Below are 23,129 nucleotides of genomic sequence, written 5' to 3'. Positions count from 1 at the left end.
AACAAGTACCTCAGTTCTGAAGGGGGACTTCAGTGTAGCATGAAAGCACCCACTGCAGTTCAGTGTTCACATGCAAAGTCAGGGAGTGCTGCATTCAAGAGCAATCGAATTGTCTATCGAAACATATAGGGATGGCAGACATGGTGGTGCACACCTGTAATCCCAGTGGCTCAGGAGGCTGAGGCAGGAGGATCATGAGTTCAAAGCCAGCCTCAGCAAAAGTGAGGTGTTAAGCAACTCAGTGAGACCCTGTCTCTCAATAAAATACAAGAAAGGGCAGAGGAAGTGGCTCAGTGGTTGAATGCCCCTGAGTTCAATAGTTCAATCCATGGTACCTCTACTCCCCCAAAAATATATAAAAGGTTAAGTTTATGGATTGAGGGGAATATGCAGAAATTTCAGTCCTGAAGAAAAAGGGTATTTTTTTTGTCGTGGATACTGGAATTCCTAAGGACTTATGCTTATCTTTATCTGGAGTAGGAACATTTATAAAACCTAAACATTCTATGCATAAAATGTGTTCCCATGTAGAATACACTGTTGTACTATTTTCAACATTACGTAAAATTAGTCTACCTATTAAGCATCACATGCTATCTCTTGAATCAGTCCCTGTGGCTCAGGAAATGTTATGCAGTATGGTGAGGATAAAGACATGCAAGTCCCAACCTTAAAGCTGATGTCAATCCTCAAAGCCATATGTTTATAAGGGTGAAAGAGATAAAAACAAGATCAGCATTTGAAGTGTTATCATTAGCTTTTTTAGATTTTATTTAAAAATACTTATAGACTCAGATTTGCAAAAATAGAGTCCTATGTACCATCACTCAGTTTTCCTCATAGTGACATCTAATATAACTGTACTAAAATATCAACACCAAGAAATTGACCTTGGTAAAATATTGTTAGATATATTTCATTTTCACCATTCCTAAAGTATTGATTCTTACGTGGGTAAGGAGGTGGAGTTCTGTACAATTATAACACATGTAATCAAGATATAAGATTATTTTATCAGCACGAAAAAACGCCTTCATGCTACACCATTATATTCACACCCTTTCTTCTGCCTTAGCCTTGTATCCTGGAAACCACACCTCTGTTCTCCATCTCTGTAAATTTATAATTTCAAGAACATTATATACCCAAAAAACACACGGTGCATGACTTTTTGGACTTACCTTTTTCACTCAACAAAATTTCCTTAAGATCCAGACAAGTTATTACATCAACGAATATTACATTCATTTTTATTACTTAGTAATATTCCACAGGTGTGAATATTCCATAACAAATCATGGTTATGATTATTCCATAATCATTCACCCACAGAAGTTCATTTGTTTTTTCCCCCAACTTTTTGTTATTAATAATTAATCAGTCTGCTATGAACATTTGAGTATAGGATTTTGTGTGGATATATATTTTTATTTCTTTGGGAATAATACTTGGGAGTGTACTTTCTGAGTCATATAACAAATGCATGTTTAATTTTTAATTTTGTAAAGAAAACTTTGAAAAATCTTTCCAAAGTGACCATAACATTTTATATAGTTACCAGCAATATATGAGAGAGCCATTTTCTCTGCATCCTTACCAGCATTTGGTATTATCACTATTTTATTTTGGACCATTCTACTGAGTATATCTCATGTGGCTTTAATTTGCATTTCAATAATGCCTAATGATTTTGACAAATTGCCAATTTTTGTTCAAGTAAATCAATTAGGTTATTATTTCTAATTTTTCAGCATGGATTTTTTCATTATGTGATACTCTTATTTCACATACAAAAATTATTAAACTATTAACTAAGTACTAACTGCTATATATTGCTTATTTCCTTTTTTGTGTTTTATAATATTAGAGATAGCTAGACCATTAAAAATTTCTGGTAGAACATTTACTTCACATAGTAGGAAACTGTGGCCTAGGAATATTCAGTAACTTTTTCAAGACCATCATAGCTGGAACTAGAGTCCAGACAGGGAGTCTCTTGTTCCAGCATCATCTCCTCCTTCTGCCACTCACTTCCCCTCCCTTACCCCTTCTATCCTCCTCTTTCTCCTCCCACTCCTTCTTCTTCATCTTCTTCCTCTTCCTCTTTCTCTTCTTCCTCTTCTTCTTAGGTCACTCTACCACTGACTTATATCCCCAGCTCTTTTCATTCTTTGATTTTGAGTTGCTAAATCTAGCTTCCATCTTGTGATCCTTCTGCTTCAACCTCTCAAGTTGCTGGGATTAAATGTGTGGGTGTGTGTGGGTGTGTGTGTGGTGCTGGGGATTGAACCCAGGGCCTTGGGCATGCAAGGCAAATACTCTACCAACTGAGCTACAAACCCAGCCCAAGCATCCTTTTCTTGAGACCACTATGTTTTCCTAAACTAGACATATGTGTGTATATATGCATGGGTTTTGTGTGTGTGTGTGTACACACTCACATGTATGAGGTTGATGAATGGTTTCAGGTTTACTACTCTATCAAGTACCTGGCTTCCCAGCACCCTTAAATAAAGGATATTAAGACATTGCATAATATTGCTTAAATTTACAGAGAATTGCAAGATCTATGTAGCTGGATCCCTGGGGACATCTAAAGTTGAGGGGATGGAATATGGTAGCCAGGTGTGAATAAGGTAGATATACAATTCACCTGGTTTGAGATGTGAGTGGATCTGGAGCTGCTATGATTAGGTCATCAGGGCAGAACTCTTATGAACGTGATCAATGAAAGAGGCTCATGGGAGCTCATTTGCCCCTTTTGCCCCGTGAAGATGAGAGGAATGAAAGCTTCTGTGAACTACAGGATGGCCCTCCACACATAATGAACCCTCTATCACCTTGATCTTGGGGACTTCCCAGCCTCTGAACTCTGAGAAATAAATTTCTGATGTTTATGATCCAGCCAGTCTATGGCGTTTTGTTATAACAGTCCAAACAGAGTAACTCACCTTGATAAGTTCTGAGAAATTCAACTAACTCAACGATTGGTGGAGGTGGAGGTGGAGGAGGGAAATTGAGGGCTCTGTGAAAACTGCCAGACCATTCCTCTGCTTTCCTCCGCTAGCACTATAATGGCTCAAGAGCATTGTAAACGATGATGCCAAAGATCTGTAACCTCTGAGCTGCTGCTGACCTTGAGGAAATTTGTGGAGGTGGCTATCACAGAGGCAAGATAAACATACCCTGGGGAGCAGCAGGAGCAGGTAGTAATACTGAGAGAGTACATGAGACAAGCTTTCTGCTGGCTTCACTTCCCAAATATAGTGGAGGGAGAAGAAACCACAGGGATGAGAAAAAATGTGACTCTTGTATTACCTAAGTAATAATGGAACATCAACTGAATATGAAGGTAAGTAAAACTAAAATCAGGGTGAAAATAAAGGGAAAAATAAAGTAGGCTTTTAACTTTTCAAAGAATACTAGGAGTTTTGGTTCATATACTCAGTGAGAGCAGGTTTAAATTAGTATTTTTGGAGATGGTTCTGTTTTTTGGTATTTAGAGTCCAAGGAATGTCCATGAAAATAGATGCTGATGGAGTGGATCTGAAAAGATAGAGATATGTAGAGGTGAAGGTATTGGATGGATCTCTATGGGTATGAAAATGTTTTCTGTGAGTGCAAGCCTTGTGGTGGAAAAGAAGACTATGGGCTAAACCTTTGGTAAATGAGAGTGAGTGATCAAGAGTGTGATAGAACAATCTTTAAAAGAAGGAGAAAGAAAGTCTCAGAGCAGAGAAATTTTGCAAGTTGGAGGAAGAACAATCATGTGCAAGCTGGACTTGAGGGATTATGGTGAATAATGGCTCTATCCTAATTCTTTGGAATATAGAAAATGAGGAAGGACAATGCTCTACACTGGTCATACTGAACAGTGCCCCAAAGGATACTAACAGTTCATACCACCATGAGAAGAAAATACAATAATTCATGTATAATATTTAACAAAAACCAGGAACATAGAATAGGTACATGTTATTACTATCATTATTTACTACATAATAAGTAATTACTATTATGCAAACAATAAATATTTAAGAGAAATAAAAATTGTTTCCATTTTCCAGATAAGGAAATTCACATTTAAGATTGGGTGACCTCCTCAAGTATGCAGGACTTGGGTCTGTATGGCCAGAACAAGTAGCTAAGACCTTGTATTCTACCAGGTTCCCCACTGCTATGGTTTGGATGTGAGGTGCCCCCCAAAAGCTCATGTGTGAGTCAGTGTAAGAAGGTTCAGAGGAGAAATGATTGGGTTGTAAGAGTCTTACCCCAATCAATGAATTAATCCCCTGATAGGGATTAACTGAGTGGTAACTGAAGTGATAGGGTATGTTTGGAGGAGTGGGGATTGGGCCATATTTGTATATGGCAAATGGAGTCTCTTTCTACCTCTTAATAATTATGTAAGCTGGTTCCCTCTGCCATACCCTTCCACCATGATGTCTTGCCTCACCTTGAGCCTGGATCAATGGAGCCTGCAGCCTATGGATTGAGACCTCTGGAACAGTGAAATAAAGCTTTCCTCCTCTACAGTTGTTTTGTCAGGTCATTTAGTCACAGCAGCAAAAAGGCTGATTAAAACACCTACTGTCCTACAGGGTTGTGGAATCATGGATAGACACATGTGTCTTTACCACAGGTGGCCTGTGTGGGGCTGCATCACCCATCTCAAATTTTGAAGTGGAAAAGAAAATAAGCAAGAGAACTTGCTGGTAAACTCTTGGGGGTTCAAGTCATATCATGATGAGGAAGGAGTGCTTATTTAAATCTAATTGTTTAGGTGTCTCTGTTCAAATAAAATATTCCTTTAATAAAGATATCACTAATACATACTAAATATGGTAAAAGCACTTTTCACTTATTAAAGTTTGGGTGCTTATAGAATTAATCTAGTTTTTGAAATTATTATCCAAATCCATTTTTGCACTTTACAGGTAAGTAAAGAGTAAAGTTTCTTTTGAAGTCAGTTGGTCATACTCTTTAAGACAGAGACCAACCATTAATAGAGGAAGATATCACAGAGATACACTAGAGAGAAGGACATTAAGACTTTGGCATTTCAGTCCAATGAGTATAAACTCTAAGAAGGATAAAGCTGGTAAATAGTTGAGGTATCTAAGATGAAGACTCTTCATATCACATAAGTCAAAACTGAAGGATTTGCAAGAAATTGCTCAATGCAAAATATAAATTTGGAAGAGAACAGAATGTGGAAAAATTATTCTAAAACATTGCCAATTAAGCATTCTGAGTTTGACTAATATGGAAAATGATCTGCCTCAGAGGAATGCAACAGAGGCCATGAACTCTGATTCTGAATTGGGAGACAAGTATTGAAGGGAAATAACCCAAAGAAGGAAAAGCTAAGAATATTAATTGCTTGGCAGAGGTATGTCCAAGGATGGTATGACCCATCTGAAGAGAACATTATGATGGCCCTTTTTCTAGGTCCAAGAACAAAACATTCCCACACATTGAATTCCTCATGAAATAAGTGACAATCATGGAACCTTACCAAAAATCAGATTAAAATAGGTATTTGGCTGAAAGTGAGCCAAATCTGATATCCAGTTTCAGCCAAATACTTTCAGTGAAATTTCTTGAGAGCCAAATGTTCTTTGAATCCAGAAAGACCATATTTTTGCTAATTAATGTAACCATATATAAATAAGGTGACCATATACTTTATCATCCAGGCTGGAACATATTTAAGCAAAAGGGGGTGCTGTTGATAATAATGTGAGTATAATGGGCACCAACTAAATCCTGGACATAAGATCACCTTATGTAAAAACATTCTTATTCAATGGATTATGGTGGTAGAAAATGTACAGGTAGATGTGATAACTTATGTCCTAACTCTAGGCTTAGAGTTCACTGTTAGCCAACACTGTGTCTCAATATATGTTGCAGATTTCAAAGAATTTCAAAAATTGGTAGAAATTAAACGCAAATAATTATAACATGTGTGTACAGAATCCTGATATCACAAGTGTGACATTTGTCTATTCCTTGGATAAAAAAATTAACTAGTACTCTGTTCTTAGTTCTTCTATGAATATGCATGTATATGCTAACTTCTGTTGATTATACATTAATGGAATTTTCATTTTTTCTCACTGTCAAGAGAGCAACAAAGGCCTTTTCAGCTCCCAGACCAATCTTTGATAGAAGCAATCTTCAAAGAACCATATTGCTTTTTTAAAAACTTTAGGATAAAAACAAAATAAAACAAAAAACACAACATTTTGATTAGAGGAATTAATTTCCTAATTGAATAGTTGAGGTATCTAAGATATCTAAGATTTTGAGAGTTTAGATGCTGCTGATGATAGCAACAATAATGAAAGCCTTTTGATAATCTAATACATTAGTTTTACCTCTCCCTAGACATATAAATTCCATATTTTAGTGTATGGACTCACCAGCCATTGACCAAAAGAGGAATCATAACTGATCTTCTCTTCACACACCCCACATCTCATCTGTCTGCAGGTCTCTAGGTTCTACTTAGAACACGGAAGTTGAATATATTCAACATACACTACCCCAAGCCACTTTAATTTCTGCTAATCAGACTTCCTATGTCTAGTCTCCATTGCTGCCACAGGTAATTAATTACTGTATTACAGGTACAGTAATATTTTTTAAAGTGTGAAGCATATCATTTAACTCCCTCCTTAAGTTCTTCAGTGGCTTCTCATTGCACAAAGACAAAACAGCCCTTCTTGTCCTGACTGGTTTGGACCCATATGAGCTCATCTTCAGCTATTTTCTCCTCTCCTCACAATAATTCGGCCTCATTGCCCTACTTTCTGCTCCTCCAGGATGCTACCCTTTCCTGACTCAGGCTTGTTTCTAGAACTTTTCTCCATTTATAACACTGTGTGGTGAGCTCTTCTTAAGCTAGTTCCATCATCCTTCAAATATTTGGTCACAAGACCCCTTCTTACAACTTTCAGAACTATCTATTTTACTGCAGTTCCTCTCTGTGATACCTGGAAAGTTATTTTCTAGAGTAATTGCCATAGACTAATGGTTGAGTGTTATTTATGTCTATCTCCTCCAACAGCAGTGTAACATCTAGAGCAAGAATTGATACACTATTTTTTTTTCCTCTAAAGAGTCAGATAGTAAATACTTTAAGCTTTTAGCAACAAATAGCCTATTTTCAAAAAATCAAAAAACAAAACAGGCAGTTGACTGCACTGGTCTTACTGGCCATAGTTTGGCAATTCTCATCAGGGCCATTACTTTAATATGATTTTCTCCCTACCATAATCTTAGCACCCAGCACAAAGCAGGTGCCCAGTAAAAAATACATAGATACTGAATGAATGGAGTTCTTTTCATGTGCCAGGTACTGTGCAAATATTCATGATATTTCATTCTTACTTAAATTCTGATAGATATTATTCTATCTATTTTATAGACAAGCAAAAGAAGTCCCAGGGAAGTTTACTAATTCACCCAAACTGATATATCTCTTGTATTAATTTCCTAGGGCTATGAGTACCACAAACCACATGGCTTGAAACAACAGAAATTTATTCTCTTATAGTTGTAGGAACTAGGTTAAAAAAAAAAATCACCCAGGCCATGCTCTCTCTGAAGTCTAGGGGTTAGCCATATCTTACTTCTTTGGTTTTTGATGGCACTTGGCATTGCTAGACTTGTGGCAGCTCAACTCCAGCTGCCTCTATTTTTCTCTCCATGCGTCTTTCTCTGTGTTTTCACATATTGCCTTCTTCTCTGTGAGTCTGTGTCCTCTCCTTTTATAAGGAAACCACTCATAGGGTTTATGGCCTGCCTTAATCCAACATGACCTCTTTTCATCAGTAAAGATCCTTTCTCAAATAAAGCCACAATTTCAGTTTTCCTTTTTCCATGTTTTAGGAGGGATAACATTCAGCCTACTATTGCTACCAAATTGTAGCGTGAGAATTTGCACCTGATAGCTTTTCAGCAGTACTCTACAGTTATGACCTCAGACATTAAATTAAATTAAAAGGTTATACTGGTGTCCTATTTTAGAGTTATTTTGAGAAATGATGATTTGAGAGTGTCAGTGGAAATAAGAGGAACTAAAAATCATACCTGTTAGGTACTTTGTCCATGTCATAGTTTCTGACTAGTGTCCTAAACATTATGTGAATGTTGATTTTTGAGGCATTTGATACATATGAATAGAGATATTTTTTTTCCTACTAACATCATTGATCAAGCAAGCTGAATTTCATTAGAAGTTTCCAGTCCCTCTAGTTAACATCTTTGGATATTAGGCCTATTTGTCATGTTTTTCCCCAAAACTTGTCAGAGGCATGTTTCCCCCCAAAACATAGTTCTGTGGTCCAATACATTTGGGAAGAGGAGACTAAGTCACATAAAACAGATTCCTTTACTGCAGTAAATGATTGTTTCTTAGCACTTTTTATTTGTTGATGTGTCTTGAGAGTTTCTAGGAGAAAGGTATTGTGCACATTTTCCCAAGTTCACTGAACAGTTTTTGGAGAGTATCTCTAGGAGCTATACTTTGGTATATGCTTTTCTAAGTGCAGGCAATTTTCTGAAGGCAAATTTGTAAAAACTCCTTTCTTGGGTTTTAGAAATTGGTTTTGAATCCCTAAAGAAACAAGAGAGATTTCTGACAGAAGGGGAAACACTGATAGTCTGTACCAAGGCATCCACTAATTTATAATCAGCACATATTCATTTATTCATTTATTCATTTAGTGATATTACATTTGTGTGTGTACATAGCCCAGGGAAGTAGGTATAAACTTATTGAGAAATAGATTTCTTTTCATTGTCATGCAGATAATGCATGTACATAATTACCCCACAAAGTAACTCTAATAAAGGGAAACCATTAGTTTCACAAAAAATTCATATATTGCAGTCTTAACTGCCAATGTTTGGAATATGACTGTATTTGGACATGGGATACAAAACAAAGAAGTATATAAGGTTAAATGAGGTTATAAATGTGAGGTCCTTGTCTATAGGACTGGAGTCCTTTTAAGTAAAGGGGGAGATACCATGTTTCCTCATGCACACAGGAAAGGTCATGTGAGGACACACCAGGAAGGGAACATCTGCAAGCCTAATAGAGAGGCCTCAGGAGAAATCAAACCTGTTGTTACCTTGATCTTGAATTGTTACAATCTAGAACTCTGAGAATAAATTTGTTAGATAAGCCACCCCATCTGTGGTACTTATAATATTATGACAATCAAAGAATATTAAAGCAGCCCTATTAATTAGTCCTTGCCTTCAAGGGGTTTACTCAGTTCTAAAGTATACTAAGTCTTTATAGTTCCTTTAGTTTTGTTTTAGAAGAATTTCATGGGAATCAATTTGATTGTAAACCTCTTGAGAACAAAGGTTTCATCTGTCTCATGTTTTCATTTCCACATTGACTACCAGAGAGCCAGGCATCTGGCAGAATGAATATACTGTCTACATTTCTACTACTTTCTGGGTGCTAATAATTGAGAAATGCCCCAACACAATTCTTAGAGTCAGAAATAAGGGGAAAAAAAGCACTACAAAGTGTTTTACACACAGCTAGAAACTTCTTATTTAATCTCTTTTTATTTTGAAAGGGATATCATTCCCATTTCATAGATGAAAAAACAGAGGTGTAGAAAACTTAAGTGTTCTGGCCAAAATCATAAAATCATGGGCAGAGCCAGAATTTCAACTCAGTGTTTTTCCTCCCTGAATATACATTGGACTGAGGAAGGCAAGTGCAATTTTTTAAAAATTAAAAGATGCTGAGTGGAGTGTTTTCATCAATTGCTTAATTAGAGAACAGAGAAAATCTTGATTGAAGCACTTATGAAAAATAACTGGAAATTTTAGTGTACTATATGTTTATTTCTATGACATTTTCATAAGTGACATGACCACCAAAAAGTTAGGCTAATATTAAGTTTTATAAATAAAAATAATGATGAGAACTTACTAAAAATCAAGCATTTTTCTTGGTTCTGTGGATTTTTGATGCCTGTTTTGTAAGGCTAGAGAAAAAATTTGGAAGTGCCCAGAACCAGACAAGAATGACCAGTCCTTGAAATGCACTATACATTTAACCAGCTGGATAAAGTTGTAAAGTTTACTCTGGAGAAGAATGAAGATGAATTGATTATTGTTTCTAAAAGAGGAAGAGTTTCAGTTAGAAGAGGGATTTAGAAATGGAATGAAATTAAGAGGTAATAAGCTTTCCATTACCAACAGTATTAAGATAGATGTGTCTTTATCAAAGAAACTCCTGCATTTAAAGGAAGTTCAACTAAACTTTCGAGTTCCTTAAACTTGAAGATTTTATTCAGAAATTTCTCATTATTATCATCATTTTTTAACAAAGTTATTTGCCTCAGAAAACAACAACAAGAAACTAGGGATACTAACTCCCTTCTGGAACTATAAAGAGAATTCCTGGGAGAGAAACATCTCAGTTCTCTCATCACCATTACTAAAAGATCCTCACAAGAAAATTGTTGAATTTGAACCTTTCTCATTGACTTTTTTATAATTATATTAACAAAATTCAGTCTCCACGTTTCAAAGATGATAACATTACCTATTTTGAAAGGGTTGCCTATTCATTTTGCCTTTATCAAAGCAAAAAGACCTCATACCATTATAATGCCTATCACTATGCCAGGCATTGAACAGAAGCTTCTTAAATACAAAAGAATACGGTTGGGTGTTTTTCTTATCTGGGATCATTGTTTCTTGAGAAGGACCTACTGAGGCTCAGAAGTGAGTACGAGATGATAGTGAGCATCATTAAAGGAATTAGAGTAGATAATCCATGTACAAGCATCAAAGAAGTTGCAGTTATGCGTTGTGATGGGGCTAACCTGAGCGCCAGATGGGATATTAGAGTTATGATGTTGTGGGGCATCTTCAGGTGAAATTAGGATACAGTGCAAAAGAGTCCTAGTGAGAATGGGTTAAGAAAGACACTGCATCCTAAAGTACAATAAACTCATAAAACCCAGGCTGTTGGAGGTGTCTGTATGTGTGTATGTACCAAAATTATCTAGAAAATCACGTTGCTGTGGCTGTAAACACTTGACTAGTAAATGAGAAAGATATGGTGGAAGGAAGAGAAAAAAAAATGCGTCCAGAGGGTGTTCCATTCTGCGATTCGGAACACGGGGGGTGCTCAAATAATATTAATGCTCTATGATGAAGATGGTAGCGAGGATGATGATGATTAATGCAACCCATGGGAAAAAAATAGGGCTGGGGAGGATGAAAGACAAGGGATGATGACTCATGGGTGAGGGGTACCTGGGGATAGAGCGAGGTGGTGTGCACGTTGGCGAGCGTGGGGGGAGCTGCTGGGGCACGCGTGGCTCGGACCTGGGGAGAGGGCGGGTGGGTGCCGGTGGGCGGAGCGGCACCGGGACTGAGTGGCTGGCAGCTATGTCTGCGAGAGCAGCGGCATCACCCGGGAGCAAAGCCTCCGAGACTCCGCCTAACTGACATCCAAACTCCCTCTCCCTCCTGCAGCCCCAAACTGGAGGCAGTGGAGCCAGAGAGCAGCCTCGGCGGCGGCCGTCCCAGCCCCAGCCCCAGCCCCGCCCCCGCCCCGCGAGCCCAGCCGGAGACGCCCGGATCGGCGTAGCCTGGCGGAGCCCTCGCCCCCTCGCCGCGCCCGCCGCGCCTCCGCCTGCCCGCCCCCGCCGGCCGAGGTTGGGCTGCGGGAGGCGGCCGGGCGGCCCCTAGCCTCGCCAGGGCGACCAAAACAAAGGCAGCATCCGGGGCTGGGTGGATGCAAACAACCATGAAAGACTGGGTTCTCGCTCTCCCCGGCTCTGCTGCTGCCACTGCCGCTGCCGCTGCTCCTCCTCCTGCTGCCGCCGCCGGGAGGGCTCCGCTGTGAGGGGAAAGCAGGGGCGCAGCTGCTGGGCGTGAATCCGAAAGGTGAGAGCGAGCGAGAGAGCGAGCGGAGGGGGCGGGCAGGCCACGAAAATGTCCTCGACCGTGGGGCCCCGCGGTCCTCGCCCACCCACGGTGCCTCCCCCCATGCCAGAGCTGCCCGACCTGAGCCACCTGACCGAGGAAGAGAGGAACATTATCATGGCAGTGATGGACCGGCAGAAGGAAGAGGAGGAAAAAGAAGAAGCCATGCTCAAGTAAGCCACCCCCAGCCGCGCCATCCATCCCTCCGTGCCTCTGTGCCTCCATCCGTCCATTCACCACTCACTCACCCAGTCCTCTAGGCTGAGTGTGGGGGAGGGGCGGGCGAGGGTGCTGGGTGCTGGGCGGAGGTGTCAATCTTGAGGCCAGGGGCCCTGGCTTGACCAGGGAAGAGGTTAGGGGGACCTGAGGAAGGGGAGAAAGCGACTAAGGCAGGAACCTAGGAGCTGGGAGAGGATGGCTTGGTGCCCAGGAAGATTGGGTGAACAGGGGCCACCTTGGTAGTGGGATATGCAGAAGCTGAGAGGAACTGATCCCACCTAAGTGGAAGGGCCCTGGATTGGGAGCAGGTTAGGGGCCAGAGGATGAAGAAGGAAGGGGGTGGGGTGGGATGAAGAGGTACTGAGGTGCTGAGGACAGCTCCTCTTCTCTTTTGGAGTTGTTTAGCAGGTCAGAGTTACCCCAGAAAAGGGTGCAGGTATTTATATAATAAAAATGCTTATTTTTAGTGTTCATTTTGCTACTCATTCATTTCACAGATCAAGGTTGGGTCTTGTTTTGGGCAGTTGCCATCTTTGGTAACCTGCTCCCCAGCTTCTCTTTAACCTTATATTCATTCTACACAGACTACCTGTGTGAAGACAAATTTTCTTACCTATATATATTGCCATTGGCAACACGAAGTTTTCAATAATGCCAGAAGCTGACAGGGACTCTGGCCTGAATAAAATAGAGATTCCCCATTACTGGTTTCCAAGAGACCTCTGGAGCCTGATCAATTCCTGAAGGAAGCAGCCCAATAAGGGACTGAATATTTGTACATATCCTGCCTTCTTTAGAACCTGTGAACCCTTCAGGGGATCTCTGCCTGGTACCCCATTTTCCTGGGGAGGTTTCTAGTGGTGCAGGAGTGTGTGACACTGTCTGCTGCTGCTGGCCTCAGACAAGGCTGCTTACAAGGTACTGGCATAGAGATTGGGCTTTCCTGGCTCCTTAGCATCACCCCTAAAGTGGAGCTGAAAGGGAATTAATGCTGCCTTCCCTTGGGAAGTCTGCATGCATTCAGGAAAGTTTTACATTCAGGGCTAGGGGAATTTAGAGACCCTGACTGGGACTGATTTTTTTTTTTTTTTTTTTTGGTGTCCTCTGCTTAGCTAAAAGATGTATCTGGGGGCAGGCAATTTGACATGAAGAACCAAAGGGAACCTGTTGCATCTGGAGTTGGCTGATTGTAAAGAAGGGTAGGTAGGGAGCAGGGGTGTCACCCAGGCACAGAGTACACCCAGCTTGGCCTCTCTTCCAGCTCCTAGGATTGTCTCTTAAAGAGAAGATGCTGCCAAGGATGCTGCTTCCCCTCTGTGCAGTAATGCCTCAAAGGAAAGGAATGGAGGGAGGCTGCATTCACAGATGGATGGGTCCCCAGCCAGTGCAACTACCACCTCGAGTGGGGAGGGATATATTGAAGGAGAGATGTGGGAGTCAGGCCACAGCAAAATAGTAGAAATCCAGTCATTCCTGCCCTTTCATTATAGACTCAGGAAAAAAAGCTGTTAACTCAGAAGGCCAGAGCTGGCCTATTCTATAAAGAGCAGCAGGTTTCTGAATTCTCTGTTCCTTCTCATCCAAAAAACAAATACTTTAAGCCTGCTGGCTTGAGGGAGGCAGAACCCTCATTAATCTGCTGCCTATCCCTAGTGGAAGAATGATATCCCTGGTGCTGCAGGCTTCCCCTCTTCTGAGACTAGAAGTAATGGATGGTGTCTGATGGTGCTGCTGTCTGTCTGTCTGGTTGTCAGTCTGTCTGTCTTCACGGTTGCAGCCCCTGCCACCTGTTCCAGACACCTATTCTCTTGGTTAGGATTTACAGGTTTGCCGCTGTCCTTTTGGTGTTTGCTGCAGATAGCAAGTGGATGGAGGCCTCCAGCAGCTAGTGAAAATATGGGCTGCTGCTTGACAGAGTCTAGATAGGAAAGAGAAGGCACAATGCAAGTAGTGGCCATCACACCTCTTCATTGGCTGTTTGAAGCATGGTGGAGAGCAATGGGTTTTAAGTGGAAGTGTATGAGTTTTAAGACAAAATCTCAAATCTGCTTACTGCCTAAGGACAACAATTTTAAGATTGTTTGGGTTTATGTGGCCAGATAAAAATCAGGAACCCTGTTCAACTGCTTATGTTTAACACATCTTTTTCACTGCTTTTCCTGTGACTGTTTTCCACTTGCTTGCAAATAGTGTTCCTTTATTGCATGGATTCACATGATATCTCAGTATGTGATGCTGTTATACAACAGCCCTCTGTAATCCTGGACCTCTGCTTTAACTTTATCAATCAGCCTCCCCGGTTAATGCCTTGGCCTGTTGTGCAGTGGTGGATTGGGGAGGGTTTGGGAATCCTAGCTTGCTGTTATGTTTGTAATTAGTGGAACAGTGCTGTACTTTCTTTTCTCCCCCTAGGGGACACTTTATGTCTTAAAAATTGGAGATCATGAAGCTATTCAGATGACATGTATGAATGGGGACTTAATGGCAGGCACCTAGTCCTAGGTGGTGACCTTTCCTAAACTTTGCATTAAAATAGATTGGGAAAGGGGATGCTTTTCGCAGGAGTTTGAAATATTTGTTAAATCAGAAAAAAAGTTTTTGTGGTAATATGTGGTCCATCATATTACACATCTGAGACTTTTCAGAGATTCTACAAAGCTAAAGTTCTGGTAACAGAACAATTAGGCTTAAAATTCACTTTGGGATTACTAGAATGATCACTTTGAGCTACCCACTGTGAATGCCTACTATCTCTCCACTAGATATAAAAATAGTCTTTAATAGAATGAGAAAATCGGTGGGTAGCCATGCCAAAACAACATTGCAAAATATCAATTAAAATATATTTGTATAGTTTCATTAGTCTTGATTATAAATTACTACTTGAATTCAGTTTTGATAATGTCATTAAATCTGCATAAAAAGAAAACCCAAGCTACTTTCACCTCAAGATTTTAGAGAAATTTTATAAGAAATCAAAAGTATTTACCATAAAAATAGATTTTTTATCAAAGTGCACTAATTTTTCTATAAAACTGGAAGTGACTGACTCCTGTAAATTATAGTTAATGATTGATTAATTATCTGTTAATTAGAGGTGTTTTCTTAATTGTAGTAGGCGTGTAGGCGTGTAGGCGTGTGTGTGTGTGTGTGTGTGTGTGTGTGTGTGTGTGTGTGTGTGTCCATCCATCCTGGGGACTTTTTGAAACCCAACTTCCTCAATGAATTCTTCTTCAAGTAACTCTCAGTAGACATCATGAGCCAGTACATTACATGGGCTGAAAACTGCACTATCTGGTACCTAAATCAGAGAATACCTTATTAGATATAAAATCTTATTCCTTTTTAATAATAACTTCAAACATAAAGGAGCTGTAGAATAGCAAGAGAAAACTAGAAGCATAGAATTAACGGGATGGTTTGAAAATGAAAATTGAAAACCATATTGGAACACTTCATAAAAATAGCTAACATTATTTACCATCATTACTCTAAATTGTCATTTAACCTGATGCCAAATAGGTGAACTATGCTCAGTTAATATGTGTGTAAATATTTGTATTCTCACAATAACTTGTGCAAAAAGTAGTCAGGTATTAGAATTCTCAAATCTTTACTGTATCCTAAACTAATTTGCACACCAATGCACACCAGACTAAAAACCAGACCTTTTAGTCCAAGACTAAATGTTTTCCCATATACTACACTATCTATCTATAAAGAGGACTCTTTTTATATATCTTTTAAAAATGAGCTTCTGGTCTTTCCTCAGTTTCAGAGAAGTGGTTTGATGAAAGATTAAGCTGATTCAGAAGATAAGCTGCTGATCAAAGTGGGGGCAGGCTGGAGCTTCACTTATACTTGTTATTAGAATATTCCTATGGGTGGAGAGAGAGGGGATCTTCTCCAGTTTGAAGATAATAAAAAGAATCTTGGTGTACTCAGAATACCATTAACTTTGGCACCTTGCATTTTGGGGTTCTAGTTATTCTACTTACTATGTAAACATGGGTAAGACAAATATTGGAATTATATAAGGTTCTATTTTTCTTACAAATCCTGCAACCCATGGTGTGAGTTGATTTATTAAGAATATTGACTTTGAACATCTCGCTCTCATTGCTCTCATTTATTAAAGCTTCCTCCTTCATGGATAGGAGACAGAAAAAGAAGAGTTCTTGTAACTTTAGCTTTCCTTCTTTTTCTCCCTCCAAACTAGCATAACATTGTGTCCTAAAATGTATTTTTAAGGTCATTTGGAGAGAACTTAATTAGCAATTGAGGAAAGAATGAGAAATAGACTAGGGTGACTAGAAAGTTTGGTGATAAAGTCTCCATGCATACAGGTATCATACTTTCATTGGCAAATTTCATATCACATATTCAGACATATTCAATCACATTTTCATGGCAGGGATGGGTGAGAAGAAAAAGGGAAAAGGCAAGTAGTGAAGAGGGGTGGGTAGAAGAGGAGCAGGTTTATAACTAATCCAAGATGATGTGTTAAGAAGGAAGTACTGGGGAGAAAACACTTTCACTTGGAGTTTCAGCTTCTTCACATGATCAGTTGATGGGGTTAAACTTTAGGAAGTTGAATGCTGAACTCTACTGACACTTTCCACCTTGAACAAAAACCTATCTCAGCAGATGTCCATGCCCACTGCTGAATTCCCAAAGGCTTAAAGAAAATGTAGAAAAGGGAAGCCTCAGAAATGAAAGATATGAGGAGTTATCAAAGAGAACAAGAGACAAAAATGGAGAATAAGAGTAATTTAAGAGACTTAAGTTACTATTTAAGTAATTAGATTGCTAAATTAGCAGTATACTATGCAAACCAGCGTGAGCTATTTGTGCTACTGCCAACTTGAATAATAGAGACACAACATCTTGGGTATGTTAGTTGCTCACTAGTTAAATAAGAAAAATGATTTGTGTAGACCTATGTAATGAGCTTCACAGAAATATATCAAATGTGACTTCCTGAACCATGTTATTCTTCTCCTACATCTATAATAAGTGTATGGATGAGGATGAGGTGCCATGGGTTATAAATCCATTGTGTTGCTTTCCATTTATCTTCATGGATCATTTTCTATTAAAAAAAAAACTTTTTGCATTTGGTCCTGTGATATAATTTAAAGCTGGTGCTAAGCCTTAACATAAATTCGCCTGAGGCACATGGCAACTAGAGTAATAGAACTCCAAACCCATACACACTGAATCCATATCTTTATTTTTATAAGTATTTTAAAAATGTACACCATGATGTGGATATTGTGCTTAGTTTCCCTCATCTTTGGGGGTAGGAGACTAAGATTGACTATTTACATTCTAGAATTTCAACATCAGGCATTTGGCTGGACTCTTTACAAAGTTTTACACTTTGTCTTCTGCTCTCTTCTTGATGAGAAATCCAGCCTGTCAGTATTTATTAGCTTTCTAATATTAGTGAAATCCCCAGAACTAGATAGGTACCTTCCTGACCCTTTGCTCATGATATCCTGGAGTCCAGAGAACAAAGCTTTAAAGAAGCAAGATAAGAACTTCCTGTGGATACTATGATTTTCCCTGCTCTTCAGAGTGCCCCATCTGGGCTCTTGGGATCTGGCCACAGTTGAGTCTCCAACCCTATATGTGCCTTGGGCTTTCCTGATCTACTTGCTCTTATGTTCCCAGAGTTCCCTTGTGCCCTGACATTTTCCACTTTTATCTACTATAAGTCTCTCTCTTCTCAGAGCTATTATTCTGAACTTTATTTATAATGTAGACTAGTTCTAACAAAGTATGATATGGTATTTAATTCAACAGTAAGATCAGGTGTGAGAATTTCAGGTATCAAAACTGGGTCAAGTGTTGGGCTGTTTGGGTACAATAAAGAGAAGGTCCACTGCCCATAGCCTGCTATTGGCTTAGTTCTACCATTTTAAAATGCCATGTCAGAAAGGGATGTAAGTACTGGGCAATTAGATAGAAACCAGATTTGAATTTGATCTTAACATTATCACTTTTCATAGGAATGAACATTATCAAGTGAACCCATCCAAGCATCAATTTCTTTGTGTGTGAAGTGGAATTTATAATGCCTGCCTTTCTAAATTATAAAGCTTGAATATGGTAAAGTGGATACATCTTTAAACTTCATATTATTGTACCCCAGAAAATACCATTATTATGTTTACTCTTTAAAACTATAGAAGAATCCCAAAATGTTTATTTATTTCCTTTAGTGTTTGAAGCACTGTGGGGCTTGTGGAAATGAACTCTTGGAGAAGGAGCATCCACTTTATCATGAAAGCAATGCTGTGTCGCCGGTTGCAAGTATCTGTTTAAGAATATGATAAAGAATGAAAGATAAAATAAAATAATTGCAAGGCATGATCTAAAGTTATCCTTACCCTCTTTGTATTTTTTTCTGCCTCATTAAATAGCTCATAAATGATTTTAGCACAAAAAGTAATGTGAAATGATAAAGTTTCAAGTAGCTAAAAGAAAACCCTAATTCGAAAATGAGAGAAGAAATCAACTTAAGGTAATTTCCTCACCTTTTACTAGGGGGACAAAAAAAGTCAGATGACTTTAGTTTTACTGGATTCAATAAATTACTAATTTTCAGACTTAGCTGAATACGGGACCCTACATGTGCCAAGCAATAGTTTCTCTTTCATGTTAGTTTACTGTTGAATGATGTAACAAATTAAATGTGTTTAAGATTGTAAGTTTCTGTACTGAATACCTTAGGTTTTCTCCATGTATCTTCTTATACTCTTATATTAGGTTGATGTACACTTAATTTAAGATAGGTCAATTTTCTGTAGATGACAAAAGGGAAACTAACTGAAGAATTGGCTTGGGATTTTCCTAGTTATGTTGCTATCTTGTGAAACTTCCTGTGCATATGAATGCTTATTTAAAAAAATACTGGAGTTGTTGAAAAGAAGAATGACTTGTGTGTTACATTTGTCCTCATTTGTTTATACCAATTTCCTGCCTTACGATGGATGGTATTTTTTTCTCTCAGTTTTAAGTTTTAGCCTGGATGACAAATTATATTGCCTTCCTCTTCATAGGTCTTTCTTCTCCTGCCCCAAATTATTCATTTAAAACCCCAGAAAATTAATTGATTGACAATGTTAAAATCTATCTTCTCAATAAGTAGTGCAAGAAAGTTGTAGATATAGAATCTTGAAAATCATTTTTTGGTAAATAGTATGCTTTTGCTGAGAAAGAGGTGTTATCTTCTATGAATATCAGTGGGTGCTAATTTTTATGGCAGAACTGAAATTAAATTTTAAAATATTTTTCAAATAATAGTTATGAAAATTCTATATTGAGCCTTCCAAAAGTATAACCTACAATTAAAAGGGGCTGTCTTTAATATGTGTGAATTAATTGAATTAATTGAATAGATTTTAGAATGTAACATTTTGATAATTTCTCTGCAGTTTAGATAGTGAGATAAGGTAATGTTATAGAAAATAATTTCATGCAATTGGTAAGTAATTAATGCATTTAATTAGAATATTAACTATTTTCAAGAAGCGTAATGATGAAACAGATGTTTTTTAGTGTATTATAGATGATAATACCTTGCTAGTGATTTACACATTATTTAGTATAATTTTTTTTTGTATTACCCATCATTAAATTAAGTAAGTATTGTCTGGAAGATGTCATTATATTTACATAGGAAAGATATGTGAATTGAAAAACAAAATATCTTTACTGTCATATAAATGTCTTACACTGGTTAGTTTCTTTTAGTGGTCTCTCCTGCATAATGTACATACTCACGAGTGGGAACTAATAAACTAGTAGTTACTGATGAAATGTGCTTGATGCTTTTGCTAGATTTTAAAAAGTCTATTTGATTGTTTCTCAACTTACATTTATGTACTTACAGCACTATTGATTGATATTTGAAGAGCATTCTTTTTTTAAAAGTCATTCCAGCAATTGTTAGCTCTTCTTCTTTTTTTAAATACCTTTATTTTATTTATTTATTTTTATATGGTGCTGGGGATCCAACCCAGTGTCTCACACATGCTAGGCAAGCACTCTACCACTGAGATATGACCCCAGCCCTTGAAGAGCATTCTTAATCTTAAGAATAGCAAGTTGTTTTCAAGTTGGAAGTTAGTTGTGCTCCAGGGCTGTGTGCCACATTATGATTCTTGTTATTTAAACCCAGCTTTTAACTAATGTAATGATAAACTTTTTAAGAGTGGCTGGCTGGTTTTTTTTTTTCAATTTTATTTGTTTTACATTTTGGAAAATTTAGGCAGATTGAATTTTGAAGTATCCAAGGAATGTATAAATGTAAATGTATGGTGGTATATATTCACATTGAGAAGTTCTCTTCAGATCAGAAAGATTGCTTACTGTACTCGTAGAAAAGAGATGGAAAGAAAAGTAAAGTAAACAAATGGCTTTTCCTTTTATATTTTATGCAGCTTAGCACACTTATCTTTCTTAGTTATCTCTGTATTTTAATATATTGGAGCTTAAGTCTTCTTTTCTAAAAAAAATGAATATATTTTCTATTCTGATATTTGAAATAAAAGGATATTGAAATGAGTGGTCTTTTTTATTTTGGATATTAAGATTTTGGTAAAAGCAAAATTTATAAATAGATTCTGATTTGATATGATCATGATGAAAATTTTTATGAAAATGTAATTGAAACATTTTAAGTACAGTAAAATATTCTTATAATGAGGAAATATATTTCAATTTATAGATATCTATGTACCCTAGGCCAAATCTAGTCACCTGATATATAGCAACCTGACAAAAAAAACTTGATGCTATTCTGAAAAAGATTCTATAGTCTAAGTATTGTTCCAGACATAGGTATTAGAAAGAGATTCCTTGGTATTTGGAGTTCCAAAGGCCTAAGTTACAGCAGTCATTATTGAATACAACTGTGATTGAAGGGTACTCAGTCAGGTGGCTAGTCCTTCCATGAGGGCAGTATGTTAAAATGCTATAGGACACTACCATCCCCACGGCCTGACATACACATACAATAACCAAAAACTAACCAACCAACCAACCAAGCAAAAGAACCCTCACAATTCCAGACCACAAGAAACACATTTTTTACCTAGTAAGTAGTGCAAATTTTAAAAAATATAAGGTTTATTTTGGGAAAATACTAAATAGTAATATAAAACAGTACAAATCGAGTGGTGGCTATAATAGGGGCTGGAGGTAATTTTGAAGCTCCCTCTTGCCCTTCTTTGCATAATTCCATGTACTTCCAATTTGCCTTTAGTTTTTCTAGAGCTCCCTATTTTTGTCTCCTCTTGACTCTCAAATGTTGGCCTTCTCACAGGTTCTACTCAGCCCTCTACACCTCTCATTTTAATGGCAGGTCCCAATAGATCTGAAATAGTGGTTTCAACCATGTCAGTGACTTCCAAATCATTAGAATTTTTGGCAAATTCCGAGTGTATTGTAACCCCTATTAAATATCTCAACCTGGATGTCCTGTAAGCGCTTCATACTTACTATGGCCCATCATAAGTTTCTTGAGATTTTGTCTATACACAATGCTTTCTCTTTATTTTCTGTTTATGGATTACATCTCCTTGGTGAAATACCCTCTTCCAAAGTAAAGGTTCAACTTCATGATCTGTATTCTGTTTATACTATCCTTTCTCTGGTCCATGCATCCCTTCCTGACAAGTCTTACTGAGCTAGTTCTCTGGGTGTCAGTGCTTCCTCACACCTTGATCACTCTATTCGTGGTTTTCTCTTTGTTGGAAATTTACTTTTCAATCTAATTTTGACCTAGCCTTTCAAATGATCTCAAGTGATACCTCAACTGGCACATCTTTCCAGACTTCCCAGAATGATTTTAATGTTTTTCTCCTTTGTGTGCATTTTTTTCATAACCCTTTGCACTCAGCCTTCCTCTCTCAGCACAGCATAAACTCCTGTGAGTAGAATTATTGTTTGTTGTATTCATCATATATGCACAGTGCCTGGGATATAACAGGTGCCCAGTTTTTGAAACCATATATGAATGAATGAATATATTCAAAAGACGTGAACTGGAGGAGTCACCTAAGGCTGCTAAGGATATGAGTGGGAGGATGGTGTAGGATGGTTTTTCTAACCAGGGAATTCAGTCAGCAAATTCTGAAAGCAAAGAATGAGCTGATTGCTTTTGGCTATTGAAAGAAACGATTTGACCAGAATTTATGAGGAAATAAATATTGGATATTGGACATTACAAGGTAAAATAAAAGTATAATTTTCTGATGGTCTGTTGTGTTCTTGATTTATCATTCATGGCTTTTTGAAAGACAGCTTTCTTAAGGTATTTGAATATCAGTGTAGGAGGATGTAAACAGTATTTTTAAAAACAAAATCCTCTAGAAAGATATACTGAATGGCAATATCTTAATTAAAACATCACTAATTCTAGTAATTATTTAAGCATATATTTTCAGATTTTATATTTAGAATTAAATCAGATGCTCATGACAATAAAGTATTGATTGTATTGATTATATTTTTAGTTACAAAGTACACTTCAGTTAAATCACCCTCTAGACTTGAACTCCCTGAAAGCAGGTGTCTAATATTAATCATCTTTGTATTTCCATTGCCTTGGCCTATGGCCAATATATAGTAGGATCTCAGTAGGTGCTCGTTGAACTAAATTGCATAGTCTGCATACCCTGTAAACAAAACTGCTGATCTTTGCATTCCAGAAACTGAACTCTGTTGAGATTGGGATAGGCACTTAGTGACTGTCTAGTCCAGAGTGACCAAATACTCACATTTCTTTCTACCCCAAGAGCTGCATTGCTAATGAGTATTGGTTACCTCAGAACCTTCCTGAATATAGTGCTCTAGGCCATCAGTTGGTAAGATTTGGCAATCAAAATAATAACCTATTAACAATTGAAGATTCATTC

The 23,129-nt window shown here is 37.9% G+C and overlaps 1 protein-coding gene across 49 annotated transcripts in view; it reads left to right on the top strand.

Annotated features, from left to right (window-relative positions):
• Window positions 1-11,626: 11,626 nt before the first annotated feature.
• The window catches only part of Rims1 (regulating synaptic membrane exocytosis 1), a 443,971-nt gene continuing 432,468 nt past the window's right edge, over window positions 11,627-23,129 (top strand). For 22 of the 49 annotated variants that reach the window (XM_078019768.1, XM_078019766.1, XM_078019764.1 and 19 more), the window contains exon 1: window positions 11,656-12,155. In XM_078019768.1, the coding sequence (XP_077875894.1) occupies window positions 11,992-12,155 (164 nt within the window). In that variant the 5' untranslated portion in view covers window positions 11,656-11,991. Of the gene's footprint in view, window positions 12,156-23,129 lie in introns of all 49 variants that reach the window. The other 27 variants (XM_078019776.1, XM_078019736.1, XM_078019777.1 and 24 more) reach the window with 6 other exon arrangements.

The sequence above is a fragment of the Ictidomys tridecemlineatus genome, chromosome 8, assembly GCF_052094955.1.
Source record: "Ictidomys tridecemlineatus isolate mIctTri1 chromosome 8, mIctTri1.hap1, whole genome shotgun sequence".
NCBI lineage: Eukaryota > Metazoa > Chordata > Mammalia > Rodentia > Sciuridae > Ictidomys > Ictidomys tridecemlineatus.
Note: the sequence above shows the minus strand (reverse complement) of the source record. Positions and strands in the feature narration are given on the sequence as shown.